The sequence below is a fragment of the Ciconia boyciana genome, chromosome 3, assembly GCF_034638445.1.
Source record: "Ciconia boyciana chromosome 3, ASM3463844v1, whole genome shotgun sequence".
In the NCBI taxonomy this organism is placed as follows: domain Eukaryota; kingdom Metazoa; phylum Chordata; class Aves; order Ciconiiformes; family Ciconiidae; genus Ciconia; species Ciconia boyciana.
Genome location: NC_132936.1, coordinates 62,591,412 through 62,615,138, shown reverse-complemented (window position 1 = coordinate 62,615,138; position 23,727 = coordinate 62,591,412). Strand labels below are relative to the sequence as shown.

Here is a 23,727-nt window from a genome sequence, read left to right as displayed (position 1 = left end):
TTAACAAGCTTTATAAAATTATTACCTTTTTTTACCAAAGATTATTTTTGCTAGGTCTTTCACCAAAATATTATTTGCATTAGGAGAAAAGGGGCGAGAGAAAGACAAAAATGGCTACTTAATTGTTTCGATAATATTTTGATTTCTTTTCTTATCTCATCTTTCTTCATCATTTTTAGCAGAGCTACATTGTAGTGTTACTTTCTTTATGTTTGGCGAGATATGATAAAGCTCAACTGCATTTGCTTTCAAGCAGCATGCAAAACCGAGCTATTAAATTCTTTTCCTAGACTCCTATTTTGGGATTTTCTATTACATATGTATGTCTGCATTGGACTTAATAAAATCTGAATTAGGAAAGTTCTACATTTTGTCAAGTTATTAGTACTCTCCAATGAACAAATTCCTCTTGCACATAGTGTTACAACACTGGTAGAGTAACATTCTGAGAATGTATTTTAATTATTGATGAGTGACTTCAGCTTTAAAATCTTAAAAATTTATTTAAAACTAGAGCTATGACAAAAGGCAACATTTTATGCTTTGTCAAATTATTAATCTAGTTTAAGCATGCTTTTGCTTAAAAAAAGTATGTGGTGTTAACAATTTTAACACATGAGAAGGTAAGCTTAAAATATTGCTATTATAGTTGCTAAAGGTATTGTTTCTCAAAAAATATTTTAAAGAAGGAATAGCTAATCTTTTTTTCTTCCATGCATTCTGTATGAATATGAATAATTTACTTATTATCTTTCTGTTGTATACAACGCAGACCTCATTTTGACATCTCATGTTCATAGTTATTGTACAATCTCTCAAACTACCAGGTTAAACAGGAGGAGACTGGAAATAAACACAAATTCAGTGCAAGTGTCTTTGAACACAGAATATCTTAAAAGTGTTGATATATTATGGTAGTTTTCAAATTAAAAACATCTTCTGATATTTACATAACTTACTGTAAAACATACTTTAAAAATAATTTTTAACATGCTAATCTTTCACTGTATGTGTATATGAATTACTATCTGATAATGAAAATAATCTATGCTTCTTACTAATATACTGTAAAAAGAGGGAAAAAACTTTCTTCAAGATTTCAGTGATCTAAGATTTATATGACTGCCTAACTTTTTTCAGTAAGGTTCTTTCTTTGCCTGCTTCAACTTGTTTGAGATTAACAATTGGACATTTCCCATGTTTAGGTTTACCTTGGATATTCACCTTTAATGTGAAGTTTTATCCCCCTGATCCTTCACAGTTGACTGAAGACATCACTAGGTATGCATAGTCCCTAATTTTGAACTTAAAACTTACTGTTAGTCTAATTTGAAGGCCATATAAAATTTCTTCTTCAGTTTCTGGATGCCGTAACAGGTTTGCCTATTACTGTAGAACACTGTAGGTGTTCTTACATCAACTGCTTTTCGGAACAAGGTTGAAAAGGCAAAGTGAAAACTTCAGGAAGAAACCTGAGAAAGAAGAATTTAATGATAAGTGGGGATATGATTTGGGCGGGAGGTAAGATGTGAATTATCATATTTGAAAGAAGCCAGTGGTTTATTGTCAGGCTGCTGCTTTATTATATAGCAAATGAGGGTGTGGGGGTATTGATACTAAGAACAAAGCTCAAGGGATACTAGGTACTTCAGTAATAATCTAGGCTAGGTTGATGAAAATGTAGTTTTATACATATGCATTAAATAAAACCATAAAACATTAAAAAACCTGAAAATAATTCACTTCCAGAGTTCTTAGACAGAAAATACTTAGAATGGAGTGGATACTAGGCACCTAAAAAGTAGCATTGCAAGACTAACATAACCAGTGGGTAGAGTGCAGGGAATTGACACTCATTTTTTCAGGAGTTATGGAAAACCTAAACACTTAGTTTTGGTTTGGAGTTAGCTGACTCTGCTAAGGCAGGATATATGTTACTACACATTGCATTGGATCAGTCTTCTGCACAAAATAAGATAGCTATGCAAGTGTGTAGGTGATATATTACTACAAATAGTCTAAGACATTTAGTACGCAGTGTATTTAAAAGAAGCTGTCTGTGTTTTCTTTGAAAATTTTCAGTGAGTTGGTTGGCTTTTCAATTGCATGTTCAACTGATAAAAGCATTTTTATGGTTATAGCTTAAAGCTAAATTCCTTAAAATTTAAGCTTCACTTGCAAAACTTTTTTTTAATTTACATTAAAAATCTGTGCTAGGCTAGAATGTCTACCAATTGTTAACTTGTTAAATTTGGTAGAAGACTGCATGCAGTACCTGAAATATTAAATTCTAATACATACATGGTTTAAGGAAGGCAATTATGGGTTCAGTACTAAACCAGATTTCTTTTGTGTATTACATGACTTGATTAGCTTGTGAACTGCAAGGGATATAAAAGTTAGAATTAGAAAGCCAAAGGGAAATGTCAAAGAAAATGCATGGGTTTTTATTTGTAAACCTTGGACAAATGAAGACATGTGAAATGAAGGAGTTCCTAAGTCAGCTTTTGTTACAAACTAGATACGGTTTTTCATTCCTTTATATTGGAAATCAGAATTTTTCCTGCTCTTCACTTTATTTATGAAAGTAATATCGACTCTTAAAAATGGAAGTGAAATGTACTGTGTGGCAATAATGCTCAAATAATGTAAGGTGTAACAAATTATTAATGCATTGAGTTATTTTAAAATATGCTTATATGATAACATGCATCTCGATAAATTCGCCATCTCTCTCGTAAACTTGCCATTGGTAACACTTTCTCTGTTCTTGTTTTTGTTTGTTTGGTTTTTTCCCTTTCCTTTGTCTTGCAGATACTTCTTGTGCCTACAGCTTCGTCAGGATATTGCTTCTGGTCGACTGCCATGTTCTTTTGTGACTCACGCTCTCCTTGGTTCATACACCCTGCAGGCTGAGCTGGGTGATCACGACCCAGAGGAGCACCGCAGTGACTATATCAGTGAATTCCAATTTGCACCCAATCAAACTCAAGAAATGGAAGAGAAAGTAGCTGAGCTACACAAAACACACAGGTGTGTCAGATACATTGTGATTAAATGAAATCATCATGCTTTGTCACATTTATGTCAATTCTCTTAAAAGTATGTGTAAAACTGCTAAGCTGAAGTTATTGTTACTTTGGAAATCTTTTGCTATGTAACTAGAACCTCTTACTTTCATGTGTTTAAAAATTTCAGTTTGAAAATAGTAGCTTCACTAAGATCTCAGAAGAGAACTTTCGGAGAAAATATTTTTATCTGAGCATATGAATTAGTTTAAGCAACATACTGCTAGAATATTTTGAAAGAGTGAAGGTGGAAATCTCTACTAAAGGGATATAATATGCTCTGAAAGAACACTTTCCCTTTAGGGCAAAAATGCTATTGATACCTTACAAACTGAGGTTTTTTCTATGTGTCTGAATTCCAGGATTCCACTCAGTTTTGATTATCAGTTCTTTTGTCAATAAACTCAAGGCTTATTCAATGGTTTTAGGGGCTTGACTCCAGCACAGGCGGATTCCCAGTTCCTAGAAAATGCTAAGAGACTCTCCATGTATGGAGTGGATTTACATCATGCCAAGGTATTGGGGATTGGTTTGGGTTTGTTTTGGTTTAGGGTAGACAGGCTTAGTATTAAAGAACATAGTATATATAGATTATTTAAAAAATTTCATACCCTCAGTTCTTAGGTATAAGCCTTTTATCTCTTGGTCATGATAATTACTCAGTTTACAGCTCTAACATCCTTAGAATTTATTTTAAATCTAAGTTTATTTAAATGCATAGACGTATGTGCAGCTTGGAAAGAATATTTTATTCATAAGAGCGGCTAAATACATTTTAAATGTCAGATTTTTCATGCCAAAAAGACGTGGGGCCATAAAGTAAAGCCTAAAAGAACACGTAATTGTTTTGTAATACCATGAGAGTTAAAAACAGAGGGGGCGGGGAGGTCTTGGGGGAGGGTGTTTTTTGGTGCTTTTTCCTCTCCTCTGGGTAGGTCAAATCAAATTTGCATTTCTAGTGGGATTTTTTTAGTTAAAAACCCAACAAACGAACTAACCAACCCCCTCCCACTCCCTTGCACAAATCCAGAGTGTCAAATTATTAGGAAAATTAATGCATTGTAAGCATATCAGTCCTATATTTAAAAAAGAAAACCAAGACTTTTAAACTAAAGAAACTGTTTAATTCTGTTTCATATGGAAACAATGTGCACTTGTTTTTGCAATTTTCCATAGACTTTTTTCTGGGTGCTGTTAGAAGCACTTGAAAGAAGTATACTTAAATCTTTATTCACGTACATTAACTATGTCTGTAACATTTATTAATTTTTTAATACAAGTGCAGCGTGGAAGCTCACTTGATCTGTAGTGTTTCAAGGAACTTAGATTTTTAGAGTTTTATTGGAGCTTTTGTTTGCTGTAGTGCCGTAACTGCAAGCATTAGAACTGCTGTTTGCCAGGATCCGCTTGCAGCTGTTAGTTATGCCAGTGACGCTACTTTTTAATGACAGCGTTGGCATTTGATGTAGTTGATTTGTTGTTGGGGAGGACATGAGATTCTGCTGTATTGTGTAGTGGTACAGTGTATCAAAGCCTTATCAGTAAGTGATTAGTTTTGTAGCCTATAAAACTTGCATCAAACGCTGTCAGTGGAACAGAATGCTCAGAAACCCAGCCTGCCAGCACTTGGAAATCATTATATTGACATTTTCAGCCAACTATCAATTACTTCCTATATCTTTACTGGAATAGTAGGTGACTGTAAAAGATCACCATGATCATCAACTTGTTCAGACTTTCACTGACTGTTCTAAGTTGGAAAGGCCTGTTTTTAATTTTGCTTCTTTTAATATTTGCTGAAATTATTGGTAGCACACCCACCATACCTTTCCTTGCTTGTAAGTTGTTGACTTAGTCCCTGTTGCCAGAATATTGAAGAATTTCCCAGAACTGTGGCATATGCAATGGCATGTGAGTGCTAAAGCCATTACCTAGAGTCCCAAGCCTTTCCTATAAAACTAATATACTTGGCTATTTCTGCTTTAAGAATGTCATTGTCAGGGTCTTTCAGGTTTGAATATGAAACAAGTCCCAGTTGCATTATTCCCTCAAGGTATGCCAGCGATAATTACTTGTTTGGAATGTTATTAAACTGATTTTTATTAAATTGTCTCACACGTGATAGGATTCTGAAGGTGTGGATATCATGCTGGGTGTATGTGCTAATGGACTGCTCATTTACAAAGATAGACTCCGGATCAACCGCTTTGCTTGGCCAAAAATTCTGAAGATTTCCTATAAGCGAAGTAATTTCTACATCAAAGTCAGGCCAGCAGAAGTAAGTAGTACCTTTCCGTCTTGTTTCTTTTGTGAGATCATTTCTATCCAGCAAAAAGATAACATCCTCATTTTTTTCCCAGATGTCCTCACAGGCTTATGTTGATTTGAGCAGAACCTTAAGAGGGTTTTAATTTCCTCTTTAAATTCTACTGATTATATTAAACACTTGTCTTGATTAGTAAATGCAAGCCAAGATTTTCTTTTGTTAATAGATGCCATCCTGTAACTTTTTTTTACAAGGAAAGCTAGTTACACTGGCCATGTTCTTACTGTCTATACAAACTTACAGTCCTGCGGGAGAGCCAGCCTCTCTTCCTCTTTGAGTATAATTGTTCACTAAATGTCAACGCATCTAGTTGTATGGGTGTAACCAAAGGCTTGAGTTGTCCTGTAGGAGGTTATAACTCTTTCTGTTAGCTGCTGTGGAAATAGTGAATTCAACTTCCTTTTTCAGATACCATTATAAGTTTGATAAGTTTTCAGATACCATTATACATTATAAGTTCCCCTCCTGAGGGAGGAGGGGGTTATGTTTTGAACACATTTTAACTGGAAATTTTGAAAAAACCCCAAAGTGTCAAAAACTATAATGTTTTTTTAAATTATACTCTAAAATGTTTAAGGTAGCTTTTACTGTGTGAATAAATAAAACAAAAGAGAATTCTAAATACCAACAGTACAATTCGAACATTGTAGTTTTGTAAGTTTTGGAACACAGATGTATTGTTCTTGCACTCACTGGTGGTGCATAAATGTAATATTTTTGCTAAGAAACTACTAGTGAAATGGATCAGGTAAGCTTAACACTACAGTATGGATTTCAGACTTTTATTAAATCCAAGAAAAGTGTGCAGCACAACCTGCAGTACAATTACTTCATGCAGTTTAAAATAAATACATTGGGCAGCTAGTCAGAAAATTAGCAAGGAACACTAAAGTGTTATTGGATTTCTCAGAAGAGTCATTTGTACAGCTAGGAAGTGATAATGTGATTATTACCCATTGTGATTAGCCTGCCAAGTATAACTTTATTAAAAGGCTGGAAATTCTGATTTTTTTTTTTTTTTTAATTTTATTAAGTCTTATGAGACGAGAATTACAGCTTGTTACAGTAATGGAACTATCTGAACTCTGCCTTCTAGTTAACAGCCAGCTTAAGGAAGTGGGTTAATTTATTTGTGGATTCTTTCCAGCTGGAACAGTTTGAGAGCACTATTGGGTTTAAACTGCCAAACCATCGGGCTGCTAAAAGGTTATGGAAGGTTTGTGTGGAGCACCATACTTTCTTCAGGTAAATGGTAATTCCCTGCTTCCCCCACTTTGCCAGGTATGCTCATATCTTTCTTTGAAAGGATATGAGAAAAATAGAGATTTCCCCCCTCTTTCTCAGTCTTTCCCCCCTAATTTCTCAGTCCAGTAACACCTCTTAGAAGACACCTTACCAATCATTGACCCCAAATTACCAATTCTGAAAGTCTCAAGTACAATTAACTGTTTTATTTAAACTTCCAGAGCGCTAACAGTATGTAACTAAACTAGTGATCATATGTAAGACTTACTGCAAGATCGACTATTCAGAGTGACCATCTAGAAAGCCACTATACTCCTTCACAAGAAGTTCTCAGGGCTTGACAGTAATCTTCATTCACTTCACTTTTCAGAATGTTCTGCTGAGTGTAAATGCTTACAGCTGAATTTTTGCTTATTTATAAACTGGGCTGAGTTCACAGTCATTCTTTAAAGAACAGAGAATCACTTTAAAAACAGACTACTATTTGTTTATATAATAGTCCATAACTTTGTTGCCAGTTTTTCCCCAGTAACTGATAAACATAAAATTCTGAATTGGTCATTGAAACTGTGGTCTGTTTGCAAATGAGCACTTTAACAATGGGCCATAGAGTTGTTTCTCCTTCTAATTCCTCCATTGAAAAATCTTAATTTGATTTTTGTAATAGCACAAACTCCGTGAGGGAGCGCATGTGCTCCGTTGTGCTGGTGAAACCACGACAGCCATGCAGCATAGGAGTCACAGATTTAGGTTGAATCTGTTATGCATTGAATAGACATTGAATCTGAGTTTCTTGCTTCAAATGAGCTTCAAATGAGCTCATTTGGTATGTAAAAGGTATGGAAGGGTATGTAAAAGGTAAGCTTTCTCCTTCAGCAGCCTGGTTTTTATTTTAAAAAAGCAATTGTGTTTTAAGGTAGATGCAATCCTGTCTCTGCATACTAGTCTAAGCTGAATATACTTGCTGAGACCTTCAAAGAATTTGGGGAACATCAGACCTAAGCAGTTCATTACTGGAACTCTCTCACTGGATGGTTTTCAGTATTCAGATTTTCATTGAATGTAGAATATTCTTGAATGCAGTATCGGAATTTGTGCTGAGATTGGCAGTCAGTCTCAAAATGCTTAATTTAGAAGCACTCCTTTTTGAAATCCTGGTCAAAGATTTTTTTTCATGTTTGATGTAATTCATTGATTAGGTTTACTAAGATACATAGTCCACCGTTCTAGTCTTTAAAATTTGAAGTCTGATTTGGCTGGTAAAGTCTGCTACCACAAATAGCACACAGTTCTGTCTGCAATGAAGAGTTTATCAACACTCTTCAAATAACTCGTGCAGTGGTTTGCTTTGCTGGGAAACTCTATTTCCTGATTTTATAGTAATAAAATGGACCTGAATAGGGAAAAAACAAATCTTATGGAAGTCAAAAATCCTAAACTGAGAACTACCATTTGCAAGTATAAGTTTCCAGGAGCATCAATACGTATTAGATAATCTTACTACAGAAATTCTGACATAATAAAAATAATTGGATTTTATTCCAATCAGAAGTGGCTTTTCCTAACCAGGAATGACCTTATAACAAGAATTATGTAACAAATACTTCAACAATTCTGCAAAATCCATATACTCCACTGATGTCATCAGACAGAAAATCCTCAGAACTTCTCATCCTGATTTAAAAACAGGGAAATAAATCCAGCTCTATTTTTCTCCAAAGATAAAAAGCAGAAAGTAATTGCTACAGTCCAAGAGACTGTAGCTCATTCAGAGCATGTGTAAAAGCTTGTGTATGATACCACAGAAAATTGTATTCAATCTAGATGTACATTTTTAGCTTCCAGATCTCTTAGCATGCCCTATATAACATTGTAAAATTCCTTGTATTGTCTTTTGCAATGTTTCAGTTTTTCTCAAATAATTACATTAAGATCCATCTTCTTATAATGTATGGGAAATTCAGCCAGCATAAGAAGTTATTTACAAAAATATGTCATGAACTATATTGAAAATGACAACCAAAAGGCATTGGATTCACTTGTATCAGCTCAACCTTATAGGATTCCAGTAACATTTTCAAAGAGCAACAATCTGCTTTAAGAAATCCAGTCAGACTATGTATCTACATTAATCTTTTGAGGTAAGCTTAGTCTGCAACTCTGGATCTTAACCAATGGCTGCAGAAACCTGCTTATAATTCTGCTTTATGATGTTTTATTTGAAAGATTTTCATGATTGTTTCAGTGTCTCCCCAGAATGTCTTAAAATGGTAAAAGCATAGTCTTCAGTTATTTTATGTAATTAAGCTTGTAATATAAAAAATCCATTCAAATGCCCTTAATCAGGAAGTAATTAGTTCTCTTGTTTTTTCCACATTAAAAGATTAAAGTTTATCTCAGCAGGGTGGAAGACAAAAATGGCAGTTAATGCTGTAGCCTTGCCAAGACTGGAAAAGAACAGAAAGAACCTTGGAAAAACCCTCTTAGCCTTCTTCCTCTTAATGCACAATGCACTCTCTCTTGGAAATAATGCAGAGAAATAAATTGTCACAAAGATTGCATAAGGCTGTTTTATAGAAGCAATGAAAGTGAAGCTCCAGATACTTGTGATTTTATTATATAAGTGGCCTTAGTGCAGAAGGGTGGATTAGTCTGTCTTGAATTCTGTTTTCTTTGAAAGTGTGTTGGAACAGATTATGATTCAGGTGCGTGCATATGCATCTTAGGCATGCAAGATTGGATCCTTCTGGCTAGCATTCTGACAAAGCCATAAACATCCTCTCTTAGAGAAAATGGTAGCCTTTACCTAGCTCACCATTCTTTTTGCTAAGTATCTGAAAATTCTTCAGTTTTGCTAAATATCTTTAGAATGACTGTCAGTTTTCAGAACTCGCCACTGGATGCTGTCTTAACATATGTTGGATCAGATTGCACTGACGCAGATATTCCCTGTGCAAATGCTTCAAAAGAGCAGAACAAAGTCAGCATACTTTTAAGTCTCACTTGCCCATCTGTGCTATCCTAAGTACAAAAGGTACAGCAGTTGCTGGTTCTGCTTGAAGGAAGCTGATGTTCAGTGAGCTTCTCATTCTTTGCAGATCCTCAAATCAAAAAGCACTATCTGTAATAGTCTGATGGTTTTATACAGAGGGAGAATAGGCCGTGGAGACTGCCACGCTGGGTGAGCATGTATTTGCAGCACTACGTTGATCCAAGGAGTAACATCAAAGACCTTTCTAGAGAAGCTGAGACTGGGAAGAGTTCCTGCAGTGATGACTGTTTATCCTATCAGCAAGGATGGCACTGGAACAAACAGTACCCTGAGTATTGAAGCTGATGGCTTAGATTTCAAAAACAAAGTACAAGCAATGAGGCTTAGGTGAATAAGAGCTTGAAGTCCTCATACTGAAGGAAATTCAGGGAGGTATAGAGGTTTGTCTCTTCAAACTCATGTGGTGTCAAAAACTGGTGGAACAAAGCAGAATCCTTCATAGCAAATTCTGCCACATTGTTATGTAGGCTTTCTGACATTAACACTTAGGTACAAACATACATGCCCTGCATTAATAGTACTTGTAACTGAATATCTTTTTCACCCTTTTGACGATATGCTTTTTTTCCCCCCCTCCTTATATCCAGCAAGCATCAACTTAAACAAATCTACAAATTACATTGTAGAGAAACTGGAGTCTGTATCTAGCTTATAAACTTCTTACTGTTGGGTCACAACTCTCCAGCCATTTCAATCTTTTTTTCACTTGATACAGCATTCTACGCAGCTTTGAGATGCCATTCCCTAACTCTGAGGAATCGCAGCTGCCGTATTGGTACCTCAGAATATAGGAAAGACAGTGGCAGTGGGATGTTTAGTTTCTACTATAAGTCACATTCTGAGGAGAGAGATCTGAGAAGTATTCTACATAGACCTATACTGGCCTCAGCTTTCTAGAAAAAATATCATTTAACCAAGATAACACCAGGAGATAAGGATCCCAGATGCTTAGTCATACTGTGGAAAATGTGATGGTTATCAGCATCACTTCAATTCCAACTGCAAATAATAAATCACATGCATTGTTTTAGAAGTTCTTCTCAGAGCTTATGGTAGAATCCTTTCTTGGAGTGCACAAATCATGAATGGTGAACTAAAGTTGAAACACAGAAAGTAGCTTTAAAGTACCTCATTAAATACATAAAATAAAGCCTTTTTAACTGATCTTCCTCATAATTACTTTTTAGACTTGTATCACCAGAACAGCCTCCAAAAGCAAAGTTTCTAACCTTGGGTTCCAAGTTCCGCTACAGTGGACGTACGCAAGCACAGACACGACAGGCTAGCAACCTCATAGACAGACCAGCTCCGTACTTTGAGCGCACTTCAAGCAAACGTGTTTCCAGGAGCCTTGATGGAGGTATGAAATTTGACTTATTTCTTCAGTGTAATGATTACATTATGTGTTGTCACTCTGATCTGACCAGTATTCAAAAATGTTGACATTACGGATGGCCAGAATGTCAGTTGACAAATTTATGAATTTCAATTTCTGATGGGTGATGTGAGGAGTAGCCACTTCAGTTACTTGTCAATTTTAGGTGACCTAAACAGTAAGTTAAGTCACTGTCTAAATTGTATAGCACTGCTGTGAATATATGGAGGATTCTATATTGGACATACAGCATCTGTGTTCACTACTCATATCTGTTTTACGGGATAGGCATGCAGTATATGCTGTTGATTAGAATTGTTTGGTCAGCGGCATCTTTTGGGCTCTGAGTTGGCCTGAGTACCTCTCTACAGCAAACAGAAGGCAGAACAAGTTTTTTTTCTTCTAGTTTTGTATCATTTTGTTCAGTATATTGTTATCCTAGTACATTTATTAGTTACTTCTGTGTTTAGTTAACAAGTTTTATGTTGAGGTTGTTTGAATAGCTAAAATTTTTGTGTTGTTACTGGTGGTTGGTCTCTTTGAGCAGAAATACCTTCTGGTTTCCTTTATTGGAAACAGGCGTGCTTTCCAAAGGCAGGTCTAGCAGCAGTATGTGTGAGAGATGTAGAAGCACATGTTTTACTCTAAACCAAGTCTGAAATAAATATAAGTTAGAAAAATTCTTCAGAAAAGTGATGTGCAGCTTGACTTTTATTCTACTGAAGTTGTGTATGCCTGAATCTAAGTGAGCTGTGACAATGGTATGACTTTAGCTACAGTTCCACTGTTAACTTTACCTTTTTTCTCCAAAAATCTTTTATTTAGAAGACTTTTACTTCTGCAAATATTCATTCTTCTATACTGGGGCAAATGAGCAAACTGTGACACTTGCTTGGGAAACCTACAAAGTCTTACCTTCTGAGAACCTAAGCAAAAATAAGAGGCAAAAGTGCTTGTGCTGGTGATGTGTGATGAGTCCTTGTGGAAACCAAAAGACTCATCACCACATCAGTGTTACTGTCTGAGTTGGTTTTAGTTCCTGTGCCTCTTTTAGTTAGAAACAGCTTGATTTCTGCCCAACTCCCAGAGACTGTATCAGCAAGCCTTTCTGAGATCCCTCCTTTATCATCTGAAGAATACAGAGGTGTGTGCATGTGTGTTCAGGCCCAAACTTTCACTTCTATGGAGCCATCAGAGTCAAAATTTTGAGCATGATGAAACATTGCTCTTGGTTTTCCTTTTTTTTCCGTTTAATCATCTTTGGTTTCGTCTCAGATGAAACCAGCTATTCCTGGCAGCATTTAAGGCATCTTGCTGGTGTTGCCATCTGCAGGCTGTAATAGTTTTAAACTGTGTTCATTCTAAGTCAAACTTAGATATTGTTCTTTCTTCAGGCAGTAGTCCAGATGTAGGTTCATACTGTGCGTGTACACGTGAAACAAGAAATCCTGGAGAGGGTGCGCTTGCACTCTGCCTCCCCTTTGTGAGCAGCATGTCCAGTGCCAAATACCTAGAGTTGCATGCTCATCCTTGTAAGAATTGGTCTGGCTCCACTCCCACCTCGCCCTCACTAGAGGGACCGCAGCATGGTGGGAGAATGGGCTGAAAGGAACCTTAGGAAATTCAACAAAAATAAATGCGAAGTCCTGCATCTGAGGAGGAGTAACACCGTACACCAGTACATGCTGGGGGACCAACTGCACTGAAAGCAGCTTTGCAGAAAAGGATCTGGGGACTCCCGCTGGACAAGTTGAACATGAGTCAACAGTGTTCCCTTACAGCAAAGAAGGCCAACTGTATCCTGGGCTGTATTAGCAAAAGCATAGCCAGAACATTAGAATAAATTATTATTGCTCTCTATTCAGTACTTTGTGAAGACCATATCTGCAGTACTGTGTCCATCTTTGGGCTGCTCAGTATTAGATGGGCATTGACAAATTGCAGTGAGCCCTGTAAGGGCCACCAAGCTGGCCAGAGGGCTTGGGCGCCTGTAGTATATGAGGAGAGGCTGAGGGAACTGTGGTGCTTCAGCTTTAAGAAGAAAAGGCTGTAGTGAGATATTGCTGTCTACAGCTACCTACAGGGAAGGTATAGAAAAGACGAAGCCATGCATTTCTCAGAGGTGCCCAGTGATAAGGCAATGGGGAGTGCCTGCAAGGTGAGACACAGCAAATTTCAGTTAGAAATAAGTTTGTTTTTTTGTTTTTTTATATGCTCAAAACTCAACTGGACAAGTTCCTGAGCAACCTGGTCTAATTGGACCTGCTCTGAACAGGGGGTTGGACTAGCTGACCTCCAGATGTTCCTTCCAACCTAAATTATTCTGTGATTGGTCAAAAGTTACTTGTGGAACTTGAGGGATGTATACCCAAGAAATGCTCTATTTGCCACCCCAGAAGGGATCAGAAGCTTAAATTGCAGAACTTCTTATGACTTAGAGAGATCCTGAAAGCCTAACATCCCAAATCCCACATTTGCAATTAGCTGGCCTTGGCTTCTTAGCAGGTTAAGGGAGTCTCTGATGTGGAGCTGAGACTGTTTTCAAAAGAGGATATCCCTCAAAGGTACTGCAAGAAACGCCTCTTCCTCTCAACTTTCTGCACCTTGGCTTTGTAAAGTCAAGGCATATGGAGGTATTACAGAAGACTGCTAAATGAATTACGTTTATATCAAAGTTGTGTTTATTAAAGCTGCTTAATTTAATGAATTCTCCTGTATTTCATTAATACTATTTTGACTGAGCCAGTCATCTTGATTTACAAAAAAAAAAAGCCATCCTGCTCATTAATCCTATTATGCTGAATCAAATAAGAGAAACAGCTAATTTAAGGCCTTTTACTTTCTTGTGCTTTGACTATATTCAGTTATACATATTCAGTATTTCCCCCTTCCATTTTTTGCGAGCATATAGGGAGGAAAGGTCTTACTTTCACTGCGCTGTTGTTTCTGCAGTTTTGCTAAGGTTCCAGAATAAAAATATTGTGACAATTATATGCATAGCTATTTCTATATTGCATTAAAACAGTCCTCTCAAAATAGTGGATTTCCACAAAACAGGTGCCTATTTCTCTCTTTTGTTATGGTGATTTACACAGTCGCAAGAACAGTACCTTAAATTTGTCTTCCAAGACTAATCAGAAAGTTGATAATTAAATACCTATCTGATATTGTGATTTTTTTTTTCCCTTGCATAGCAAGTGTACATTGTATGACTAGGGTACCTTGCTGTTCATATCAGTGCAATGAGAACCACAGACTTTTTGCAAAGCCAAGAAGCTGAAGAATATTGTATCACTCAGTAACTAGCCTGTATTGCGCATTGCTGCCATCACCGTAAAATCATTTTGTTAAGAAGTATTAAAAACAAAATATTCCAACTTGTCCCAATTAACCAAAATTATTTTGTTCTCTAATAGCTCCCATGGGTATATCAGATCAAAGTCTGCTAAAAGACTTCCCTGCTACTGGAGGGCAGGCTGCTGGAGATAAAATAATTGACATTGAAGCTGCTGGTCAGGCCAAGTTAAAAGAAGGTGGCAGAGAAGAAGATGGAAGCCCAGTCAAAACTCCGCAATTAGAATTGACTCAGGATGGAAAGGTATGGCTGACTTTCACACCAAAATTATTTGTTCATGTGGTGTGTGTCCATGTGTGGTTATTTAGTGCCTATCACTTCTGAGCATGACACAGAACACCATATTAAAATATTAAAGGAAAATTGTCAAGTGTTTTCTGTAGGTTTGACTTAATGTATAGGTAAGCAAAAGAGAATACAAACTTCTGAATGGCATTGACCTAGAGTTTCTTTTATTGCTATAAATTTAATTTGAATTCTCAGTAAGCTTGCATGAGTTCTTGAAAAAAAGTTTCAAAGGGTAAATAATGTTTTATTCATTTCCTTAGTTTGTTTAGACTTTTAAAAAAATTGTTAGTATATTCACAGTTGTGTACATTCTACAAAGTTGTATATATTATGACTGTGTTTAATTACCATAGGTAACAGTATTGTTTTAGTAGCCATTACAGTATTATTTCATCCGTTAAAATCTTGTATGTTGACTGAGGCATAGATTTCTGTGAAAAGTTGAGTACTTTTGTCTGTTCCTGTTGCAAACAACCATTTACTTGTCTTGTTTCTTTGAGCTACTGGGGGAATAAGTAAAAAAATTAAATTTAGATCTTGTATGATTTGATATAAAAATTTCCTTCCAAAGTGTCAGCTAAAATCTGCTGCTCTTCTTTCTTGGAGATCATTTATTTTTCTGGCAGTTCTCCAGAACTTTCTTTCATATTTAAAGAGTAAATGTTTTGTTTTCAAACATTTTTGCACATTAGCTACCCATTTGATTCCTAGGGGGACTGCTGAATTTCTCTGTGTGGTTCACATGGTCCCACTGCATTCAAGTGTAGGAAGGGAACAAATACCAACAGTTGCATTTTTTTTGTTTGCTGGCAAGTTGAAATAATTTTGAATTGGCCTAGGAAAAAGGCACACACAGAGTTTCTTTACAGGAGAAAAATGGTAAAATAAATTACTATGTTTTGACTTTGGACTTGGTAAAATGGCGATACTCCCTTGTTTTCCAAGTGGCAGTATCTTTCAATATTTTAACGAAAAGAAGAAAAAAAAAAAAAAGCAGTATTTTGGGAAGTTGTTCCAGGAAGCTGTTCAGTAAGGTTTTGTTACACATGCCAATTCTGTGAACAGCTTGCTTTCCCCCCTAAGCGGAGATACTTCTTTTCCTTTCTGGCTCTCTTTAAGTCTTAGAGGAAATGGTTATAAACCCCAGAATCAAAGTGCCAGTTTGTCTTCCGTGTACTGTGCTGTCCCCTGACCTTTCTGCCAAAGCTTTGAATGTCTGTCCGCTTCCATCTGTTGTGACTATTACAGTTCAAAAGTGCACAGTTCTTTACAGCCTAAGAACAAAACATTCGTACTGGGTTCCTTTCATAATCCACAGAAGTAAACAAGTTGGCTGCTTGTAAAACACAAGGGCATTTCTATTTTTATTTGGCATTTCTGTTGCGTTGGTAGAGCTATCCCTGCTTCTAAGTAAAAATTTTCACTAACTAATAATTTCTTTTTTTTCCCCTCTTCTTGTGACTTCAAACTTGCATTTTGGTGTGCTTTCATTTTCCACTGTGCACAGAATTTTTTTCTTCAGCTCACTCACGTACACCCATCATCACTACCCATCCATTCTGTGTCATGCCATCTCACAAGCTTGTCACCTGTCCCTGAGATGGACATGCTTTCAGATATTTCAGAGGAAGATCCCTTTGAGGAGCCCTTCCTTACTATCCCAGACATCTCAGAGTGCAATTCCATGAAAGAAACACCAGATGGTAATAAAAACAAAATAGCTTCACCGAATAATATCTTTGAATCTATGAGACCCCTAGCTAGTCGAGGCTCCCCTGCTGTGGAGGGAAAAATCCATACAAATGACTACAAAACCACTGAGTTTTGTGTCTCATTCAGCTTTATCAGATGCTTTTCTTTTAGTTTCCGTTCGCTGCTTGATGAGGATGGTTATATTACTTTTCCTAGCCTTCCTGATGTTTGCATCTCTTTCCTCCCACCTGGCCTTCAGCACTATATTCCTATTACCTCTCCTTCGTTCATCCCCTCTTTTCTCCTTATCTTCGTGCTGCTTCTGTCTGCTTTCCAGTCTATTCCTTTTTCACTCACATTTTCCCTTCCTCTCGCTCTGTCCCTCTGCTACCTGGAGCCTAAGGTGACTTCCTTTAGTGCCTCTAATGACCTGAATGACAAAGCAGAGGAAGAGGAGGTGTGTAATTTTGTTGCTTAAATGTTGACGCTTGCACATAGCTTTTATGCTTGTTCTCCCAGAGGCTTGCTCAGTTTTGCACACTTCCTAGTATAGGGATATGTCTATGTACATGCCTGTATATATATAAACACACACACACACACACACACACACACACACACACATGTATATCTGTATCTTTCTAACTTTTCTCATTTGTGAAAAATTGCCATTGTGGGATTTTTAGTCAATAGGTAGCTGGTGGTTTTTCTGCCTGAATTCCTACAGCATGCACAATTTCATTAGATTCCACGGATACTGAGCTGCAGGTAGAGTTGCTTTGTAGTTCAAAATGTTTACAAGCACATAAATCTGAATACTGAAAGTGCTGTGTAATAATAGATATATTATTATTTTATACTATTTGCAAGTTGTGCTACTTGCACTATGAGTTTGTGTTAAAATGCATGTCTCCTGCATACATTGACTGGAATGCACCTCTCCAAAGTTCTGTTTAGATCTGAAAAGTGAAATTCCTAAAAGCTGAATTCGGAAAACTCTGAATCCTTTAGAATCAGCTTTTTTGTTATTCCAGATTTCAGATGTTTCTGCTCTACAAGGGTGTGTGCAAAGTTGAGTCTGTCCAAGGCACTTTTTTTTTTTTTAAGTGCTTTGATTAATCTCTAGCAGCAGTTAAGGTGGAGACTGATTTCGTCCATTAGCTGGGATTGCAGATTTTGTCAGACTTTAATCACTGGAGTCTGAACGTTCTTTGAAATACACTGTTAAAATTGCTGTACAGAAGCCTGTCACACTAATACGTTGCTCTGATCATCTGGAGTGGTTGACAAAATGCCTCCTTTCCTTATGTCTGCTGTGCATGTTACAGCAATACCACTAGAAAAAGGTGGTTTATTTTGATCTTCAAAGGAAATATGAAACCACATATTATAGAATCAAAAAGGGGGAGGGCCTGTTCAATGTTACATTTAACAAAGTTTATTAAACTGATTAAATCAATACAATGTACATATTAAAAACATGCTAAATACGACATGATGCCATTAAAAACAGCAATCTAAGTTTAAAATAATGAAAAACATGACTTTAAAGACTTTCTCAATTTTTATGTAACCTAATTCAATCCATCTTTTGCAACATAAAGTTACAGAAAATAGAACCCCAGATAAGTGAGAAATGGATAAAAATGTGATATGTACCACATTGTGTATGCATTCACACAGAGTCCAAAATGCAATAGTATGTGCAATAAGTAAATCCCTCTTCAAATTTATGTACTTGCACAGTGTTGACTTCTAAATGCATCTTTTCCTAAGATTAGTAGTTGATATTTGTACCTGTGGAAAGACGGGGAAGTGGTTTGCTTTTTAAAGAATGCTATGCCTTAAGGCATTCAGAATACTGGTAGGTAAAATATGAAGATTAGCTATCATTTCCAACTGAGTGTATTGCCGTTTGAGGAACAATATATTCACCTAAAAAGGTGGGTGGGGTGCAAATAACTCATCCCAAGACAGCAACAAATTTTAATTATTTCTTAAAATAATTAGGACAGTTTGTAAATACAGTATTTAGGTGTTTGACTCTCTTACCAAAAGAACTCATGCATTAGATTCCATTTTCCCATCAACCTGTTGCAGTTTAAAGCGCTTACCATAGAAATTACACATATCATTTTTTTTCTTTACTCATTCTTAAATTTCCATCTGGGAAAACACTGAAAAGTACAGCAAGAAAGGGACATAGTGTGAAACTTCCATTTTTCATGCCGCTTATGCCAAATATTACTTTAGCCATTCTACAACAATGTAGGTGAAGGAAGACCAAAGTCGCTTAATAATTTCAACAACATCTGGGGCCGAAACAGTAAAGGTCTGTAAATATAGCACGCTTTGCAGCATTTACAAAGAGATGAAGCCTCTGTGTTGGTCTGTAAGTGTATGTTAATGGTTCCTTTTCTTGATAATTTGCCACGTGCTCACATAGGTGGAATCTGAAGAGGAGGAAGCACAGCAGAAGGTGCATGGTTTTTTTTTTACAATTAAATCTGGCTGTAGCTGCCTGCCTTGTTAGCACCCTAAACTTTCTGTGAGTTTAGTCTGAATAGTGCCTTTTCACCTTACCATTTTATTTCCTTTATTTAACTGTCTGATTCTAAGGGCCTTTTTTATTTACTTGCTGGTACATTTTATGTTCATTTTGGTTTTTCTTGTTTGTGTGTGTTTGTTTTTGTTTTTTTTGTGTGTGTGTGTGGCTTAATTTCACAGAGCAATTCCTTGAGAGTAGACGGGGAAAATATTTATGTCAGACATAGCAATTTAATGTTGGAGGTTTGTATATAATATAAGAAACACTTTCCCTTCTCACGGGCTGCCAGGCTGCATGGGATGGGAGGCCACTTGCAGGCTGTTACAGACACAGTGCATGAAGTGCATGGGGGAAAAACAGCTTGGAAATGTTGCATGATATCATTCTAGTTTCTGAATCTAAATTAAAACAAACAAACAAAAAACCACCAAAAAAATCCAAACAAACAAAAAAACCCCTCAGCTTGAATGTTGAATGTACATTTTGTGTATTTTTGCTAGATGTTTTCAAGGTGGCAATGGGGAATAATAGCCCTATTTAGATAAAACAAACGCATGGGTCCAATTCATAATCCTAAATGGGATTTTTATACATTGCTGCTCAATGTGTGCATCTTCTGTTGAGCAGGGTTTCTAGTTTTCACCAGTTTAATCAACCTTTATCAAATATGTTGTCTGAATAAATGGAGTTAGTAAGGCACAAGCAGTGATAGAAGTATGGAAAATCTGTTTCTGATGCTTATTGATTTTTAGGAGCTTTGAGAGATGTATGTAAGGATCAGATTTTTAAAGGGAGTGTTTAGATATGCTTCTGAAATCTTTGCCTTATTTTTTCACTTTTCAAATGGAAGTAATTCTTCCTTCCTAAAGGTTGGTTTTCATTGAAGATGAGCAACAACAAAGAGCTTTGAACAGTATGTTAATGTGTCGTGCTTTGTCACTGAAGTAGAGATTTTTATTATAAGAATTTCCATATAGTCTGTTAATCTGGATTACTTTATCAAAGACTGGCTGTAGTTATAATCAGTGTCATTTAACTTGTGGTTAATAACATAAACTAGTAACTGAAGAAATTTTAGAAAATCCTACTGCTGTCTTTAATTTATTTTATTCATCCAGATGGGGCTATAAATAATTCCCTTTGTCACAAAAACTGTCTTTTTAAAAATCATTGGTTTTCTTCAGTAATAAGGAGATGTATGGATCGCAGTAACCCAACTAATATGTTTTTTGGCTTTTTGCAGCTTTTGATCACTGTTGAAACTTTGCTTGTGTATAACTTACTAAAGCACTGAAAGTGTGCATTGCGTAACTGTGCTTGGATCAAGTCCAAGAAACGTGCCTTGTGTCAAGCCAAGACAGGTTTTAAAATTATGACATGATAGTTACGAGCTTCAGTGGGGTAATAGAATGCCTTTGGCATAAGGTTTTACTTCACTCAGAAAATACATACTTTAGGGGGACATATTTAATGTCTCATTTGTTAGTACTAGATTAAAAGTGAAGCACTGGTCCTGTAACAATAGGAAGCCTACTGAGTTGCCAGAAGGGGTGAAGTTCTTAGTGTTCAAAGTGCATGTGTGAATATTCACAGAATTACGAAATAGATGTGCTGCACCAAATCTTACTGGTGCTGAACATGCAAGTGAAAAGGAAACTAATGAGTTTGTATTGGGTTTGGATTTTTCATGACCTAAGACAGGGTGTCTTTGCATTGTGAGCACTGGCTATAAAAATCCTAACCAATATGTTGAAGTAAAATTTCAAAATGTTCTGTTACAAAGTCTATAAAATCTTCGTACAAAAACCAGATGCTTTACCTAAATTATTGTATCTGATTATATTATTTTGATAAAACTGCATTAGTAATTATGTCTACATTTATATTATTCCATTTTAATCATCAGTCTTTCAATTCTGTACTAAAAAATGGATCTGAGGCTTAATTAAATTTCACCACAGAATACTGAAGAAATATTCTCGTGTTAGAGTGTGCATAACCAACATAGGCTTTTCTCAAGACCTGGCATGCTGGAAGGAGGACAGGTTATGAAAGCAGAGTGAAATCTGCTCTTCCCACCAAAGCCCAGCATTGTATTTAAAGGGTAATGAATTTCCAAGAGAGATAAGCAGATAGATTTTTGCCCACTTACCAGAACAGTTATGTTTCTGCGTAACTCCTGATCCTTATGTCTGCTCCTGTATCTGGTATAAAGTGAAAGACTAGCTTGTAGTTATTTGATCCAAGGTGCTGCAGCTTAGCCTCAATGGGTCACCACAAAATCTAATTTGATATTCACGCTGTGGTGTCCCCTTTGCACTTGCCCTGTGTAGGTGCAAGATAGCGAGAACATCTCTTTGGTATTGGTATGTGCAAAAACAATCCCTACTTGAGTGCTGTGTCTGATGTCAGGTTCTTAAATGTGGAATTGCCAGATACCAGGCTTTAAGTCTTTAAATCTGATTCTTCCAGTAAGTTTAAGCCTACATGACAGGCACAATGAGTATTCCCTTTGAAGTTAAACAGGTGTTAGTTGCTTGCATATTTGGCCCCATAGTATTGTCTTCACAGAAGTAAGTATTTTTCATGGAGCTTGTAATATCAAGAAAGATGCATTTTTATAATGCTTCTTGGGTTAGACTATTCTTTCTTACAGCTGCTTTCAGTAATGTTAGTTGTGCAATATCCCAACATGCTTGCTTCTGTGCTTACAAATCTCAGATGAAAGCAAGCAACAACTGGAAATCATTATTGTTTCATAGGGTTAGTAGTTTCATGTTTTGCATGAAAATAGCCCTCTGTTAACTAACCATGCACAGCATTATTTTTCCTTTGCCTTAAAATATGGAAGAAACAGTGTATGAGTGGCCCCTCATTACAAAAACAAAACAAAAAAATCTTAGTTCCCTTATAGCCTTAAACCTTTTTATTTTAAGGCACTTCAAAGAAGAATAGCTCTTCAGACACAAGGCACTTTCCTTGGTTTTGTTTCTTTTTTTTTTTTTTTTTCCAGTTAAGTTTGCTTTTGTTGTGTTTTGTCCTACTTTGTTTTACGTTGCGGGTTGCTAGGACCTGGATAAGACCCAGGACGACTTACTGAAACACCAGGCTAGCATTAGTGAGCTCAAGCGCAATTTCATGGAATCCACACCTGAACCACGCCCAAATGAGTGGGAAAAGCGGCGTATCACACCTCTGTCCCTACAGACACAAGGGGTATGTCACTGCAGACGCTTGTCCACATGCATTTCCATACAACCCTGTATGTAGCAGTTTGTGCTTTAGATTAACACTTTCTTTGGCTAATGTAATATTTGTTTATACTAAGTGTACATTAACTTTTTACCACTTACCATTGGACCTGACTTTAAATAATGTGTGGAATTTTATTCTTCTACAAAAACAACCGAATTAGAATAACTAGACAAAAATGGAGGTGATGGCAGTATTTTCCTGTGTGTTAAGGACAGCCTAAATTTCACTCTGATTTACACAGATTGATGGAGATAACTTTTCAGTGACAGTAGAACTTTTGCCTCCTTTTCCCTCTCTTTAACTCTTTGTAGACAGCTTGTGCATAAACACACACACAGCCTGTGTGTTGTTTCAGAAGGACCTTACATGATCAGTTAATTTACAGTGTTGACTTCTTCGGGACATATTTAATGTAGTTGTTAAAATTTACTCACCTTAATCTCCAAAAGTCTGTAAAATGAATTTACGTACTTTTTCTGTATACCTCCTTCCTGACTGAACCTTAAAACAGCAGTTTGGAAAATTATTTTCTACAAATATCATCCTGAATGCTTGTGGCAAGAAAACTACACAAATAAATTTCTCTTGCTGTTGTGAAACTTTTAGTTTTATGAGGAGTTATTTGCTGCTTCTTTCATAGAGTAGAAGAGCAAATCAGTCTTTGAAAGCAATCAGTTTATCTTCTGTTGTTATCCTTTTCTTCCACCATTGTTCTCACCCTTCCCTCCTAAATGTATTGTTGTCCTATGCCATTAAATTCTTAAGTATTCTCTTCAATCCCCAGAGGGGTGAACTTTCAATTAAGCTTGCTTGATGCTACCGAATGATTTTTGTTAATAAGACATTATTTCAATAGGATACATAAGCAATCTGAACTGTGAGTATGTGCATACAGATAATGCAATCACTGACTCTATGGATCACTTCTTTAGTGACTATTTTGTTAATTTATGGTTACTGCCAAGAGATTATTTCCTCAAATTTCTGAGTAGTACCTGAATATTTCTACGGATAGTGGTATATAAATAGGTACAAATGCTGGTCAAATTTTCAAATGTCTGCGGCACATTGGTTCATTTAATAGCTATAAATATCTTTTTGGTTAAAATAGACATTTATGTAAAAGTGTAACTTAATTTTTGTTATGTGGTTGTGTGTATTTTCTGTGTTGATTTCTTTGTATTGAAGTTGAGGCCCCTCCAACTTCTTTTATCTCTGTATTTTTTTTTTCCTCGTCTAGTATGTTCTGTCACTTTCAGATGGTTTTATGTTTATGTATAGTGTCTGTCTCATTGCTTGTTGATTTACACTGGTTTTATAAAATGAAAACTAAATAGAAAAAAGGAGACCACATTTTCCAAGTGAAAATGCTGCCGGGGAAGGAGAAGCAATGGACCACAATGCCATGGAATGCTGGAGCAAAACCAGAGGAAACCGATAAGGTGGCTGCTGTGAAACCTACTGCCTTTTTGCTGTATCTGCTGTGGGCTAGCTTGGGCACTTCTTTCTTTTCCTTTTTTTTT

The 23,727-nt window shown here is 36.4% G+C and overlaps 1 protein-coding gene across 8 annotated transcripts in view; it reads left to right on the top strand.

Moving 5' to 3' along the window:
- Positions 1-23,727, top strand: part of EPB41L2 (erythrocyte membrane protein band 4.1 like 2) — a 128,044-nt gene that overhangs the window by 85,438 nt on the left and 18,879 nt on the right. For 4 of the 8 annotated variants that reach the window (XM_072855852.1, XM_072855854.1, XM_072855851.1 and 1 more), the window contains 10 exons: positions 1,206-1,281; positions 2,815-3,033; positions 3,497-3,584; positions 5,194-5,346; positions 6,542-6,639; positions 10,879-11,051; positions 14,483-14,664; positions 19,129-19,191; positions 22,019-22,165; positions 23,542-23,646. In XM_072855852.1, the coding sequence (XP_072711953.1) occupies positions 1,206-1,281; positions 2,815-3,033; positions 3,497-3,584; positions 5,194-5,346; positions 6,542-6,639; positions 10,879-11,051; positions 14,483-14,664; positions 19,129-19,191; positions 22,019-22,165; positions 23,542-23,646 (1,304 nt within the window). The remainder of the gene's footprint in view (positions 1-1,205; positions 1,282-2,814; positions 3,034-3,496; positions 3,585-5,193; positions 5,347-6,541; positions 6,640-10,878; positions 11,052-14,482; positions 14,665-19,128; positions 19,192-22,018; positions 22,166-23,541; positions 23,647-23,727) is intronic. The other 4 variants (XM_072855855.1, XM_072855856.1, XM_072855859.1 and 1 more) reach the window with 2 other exon arrangements.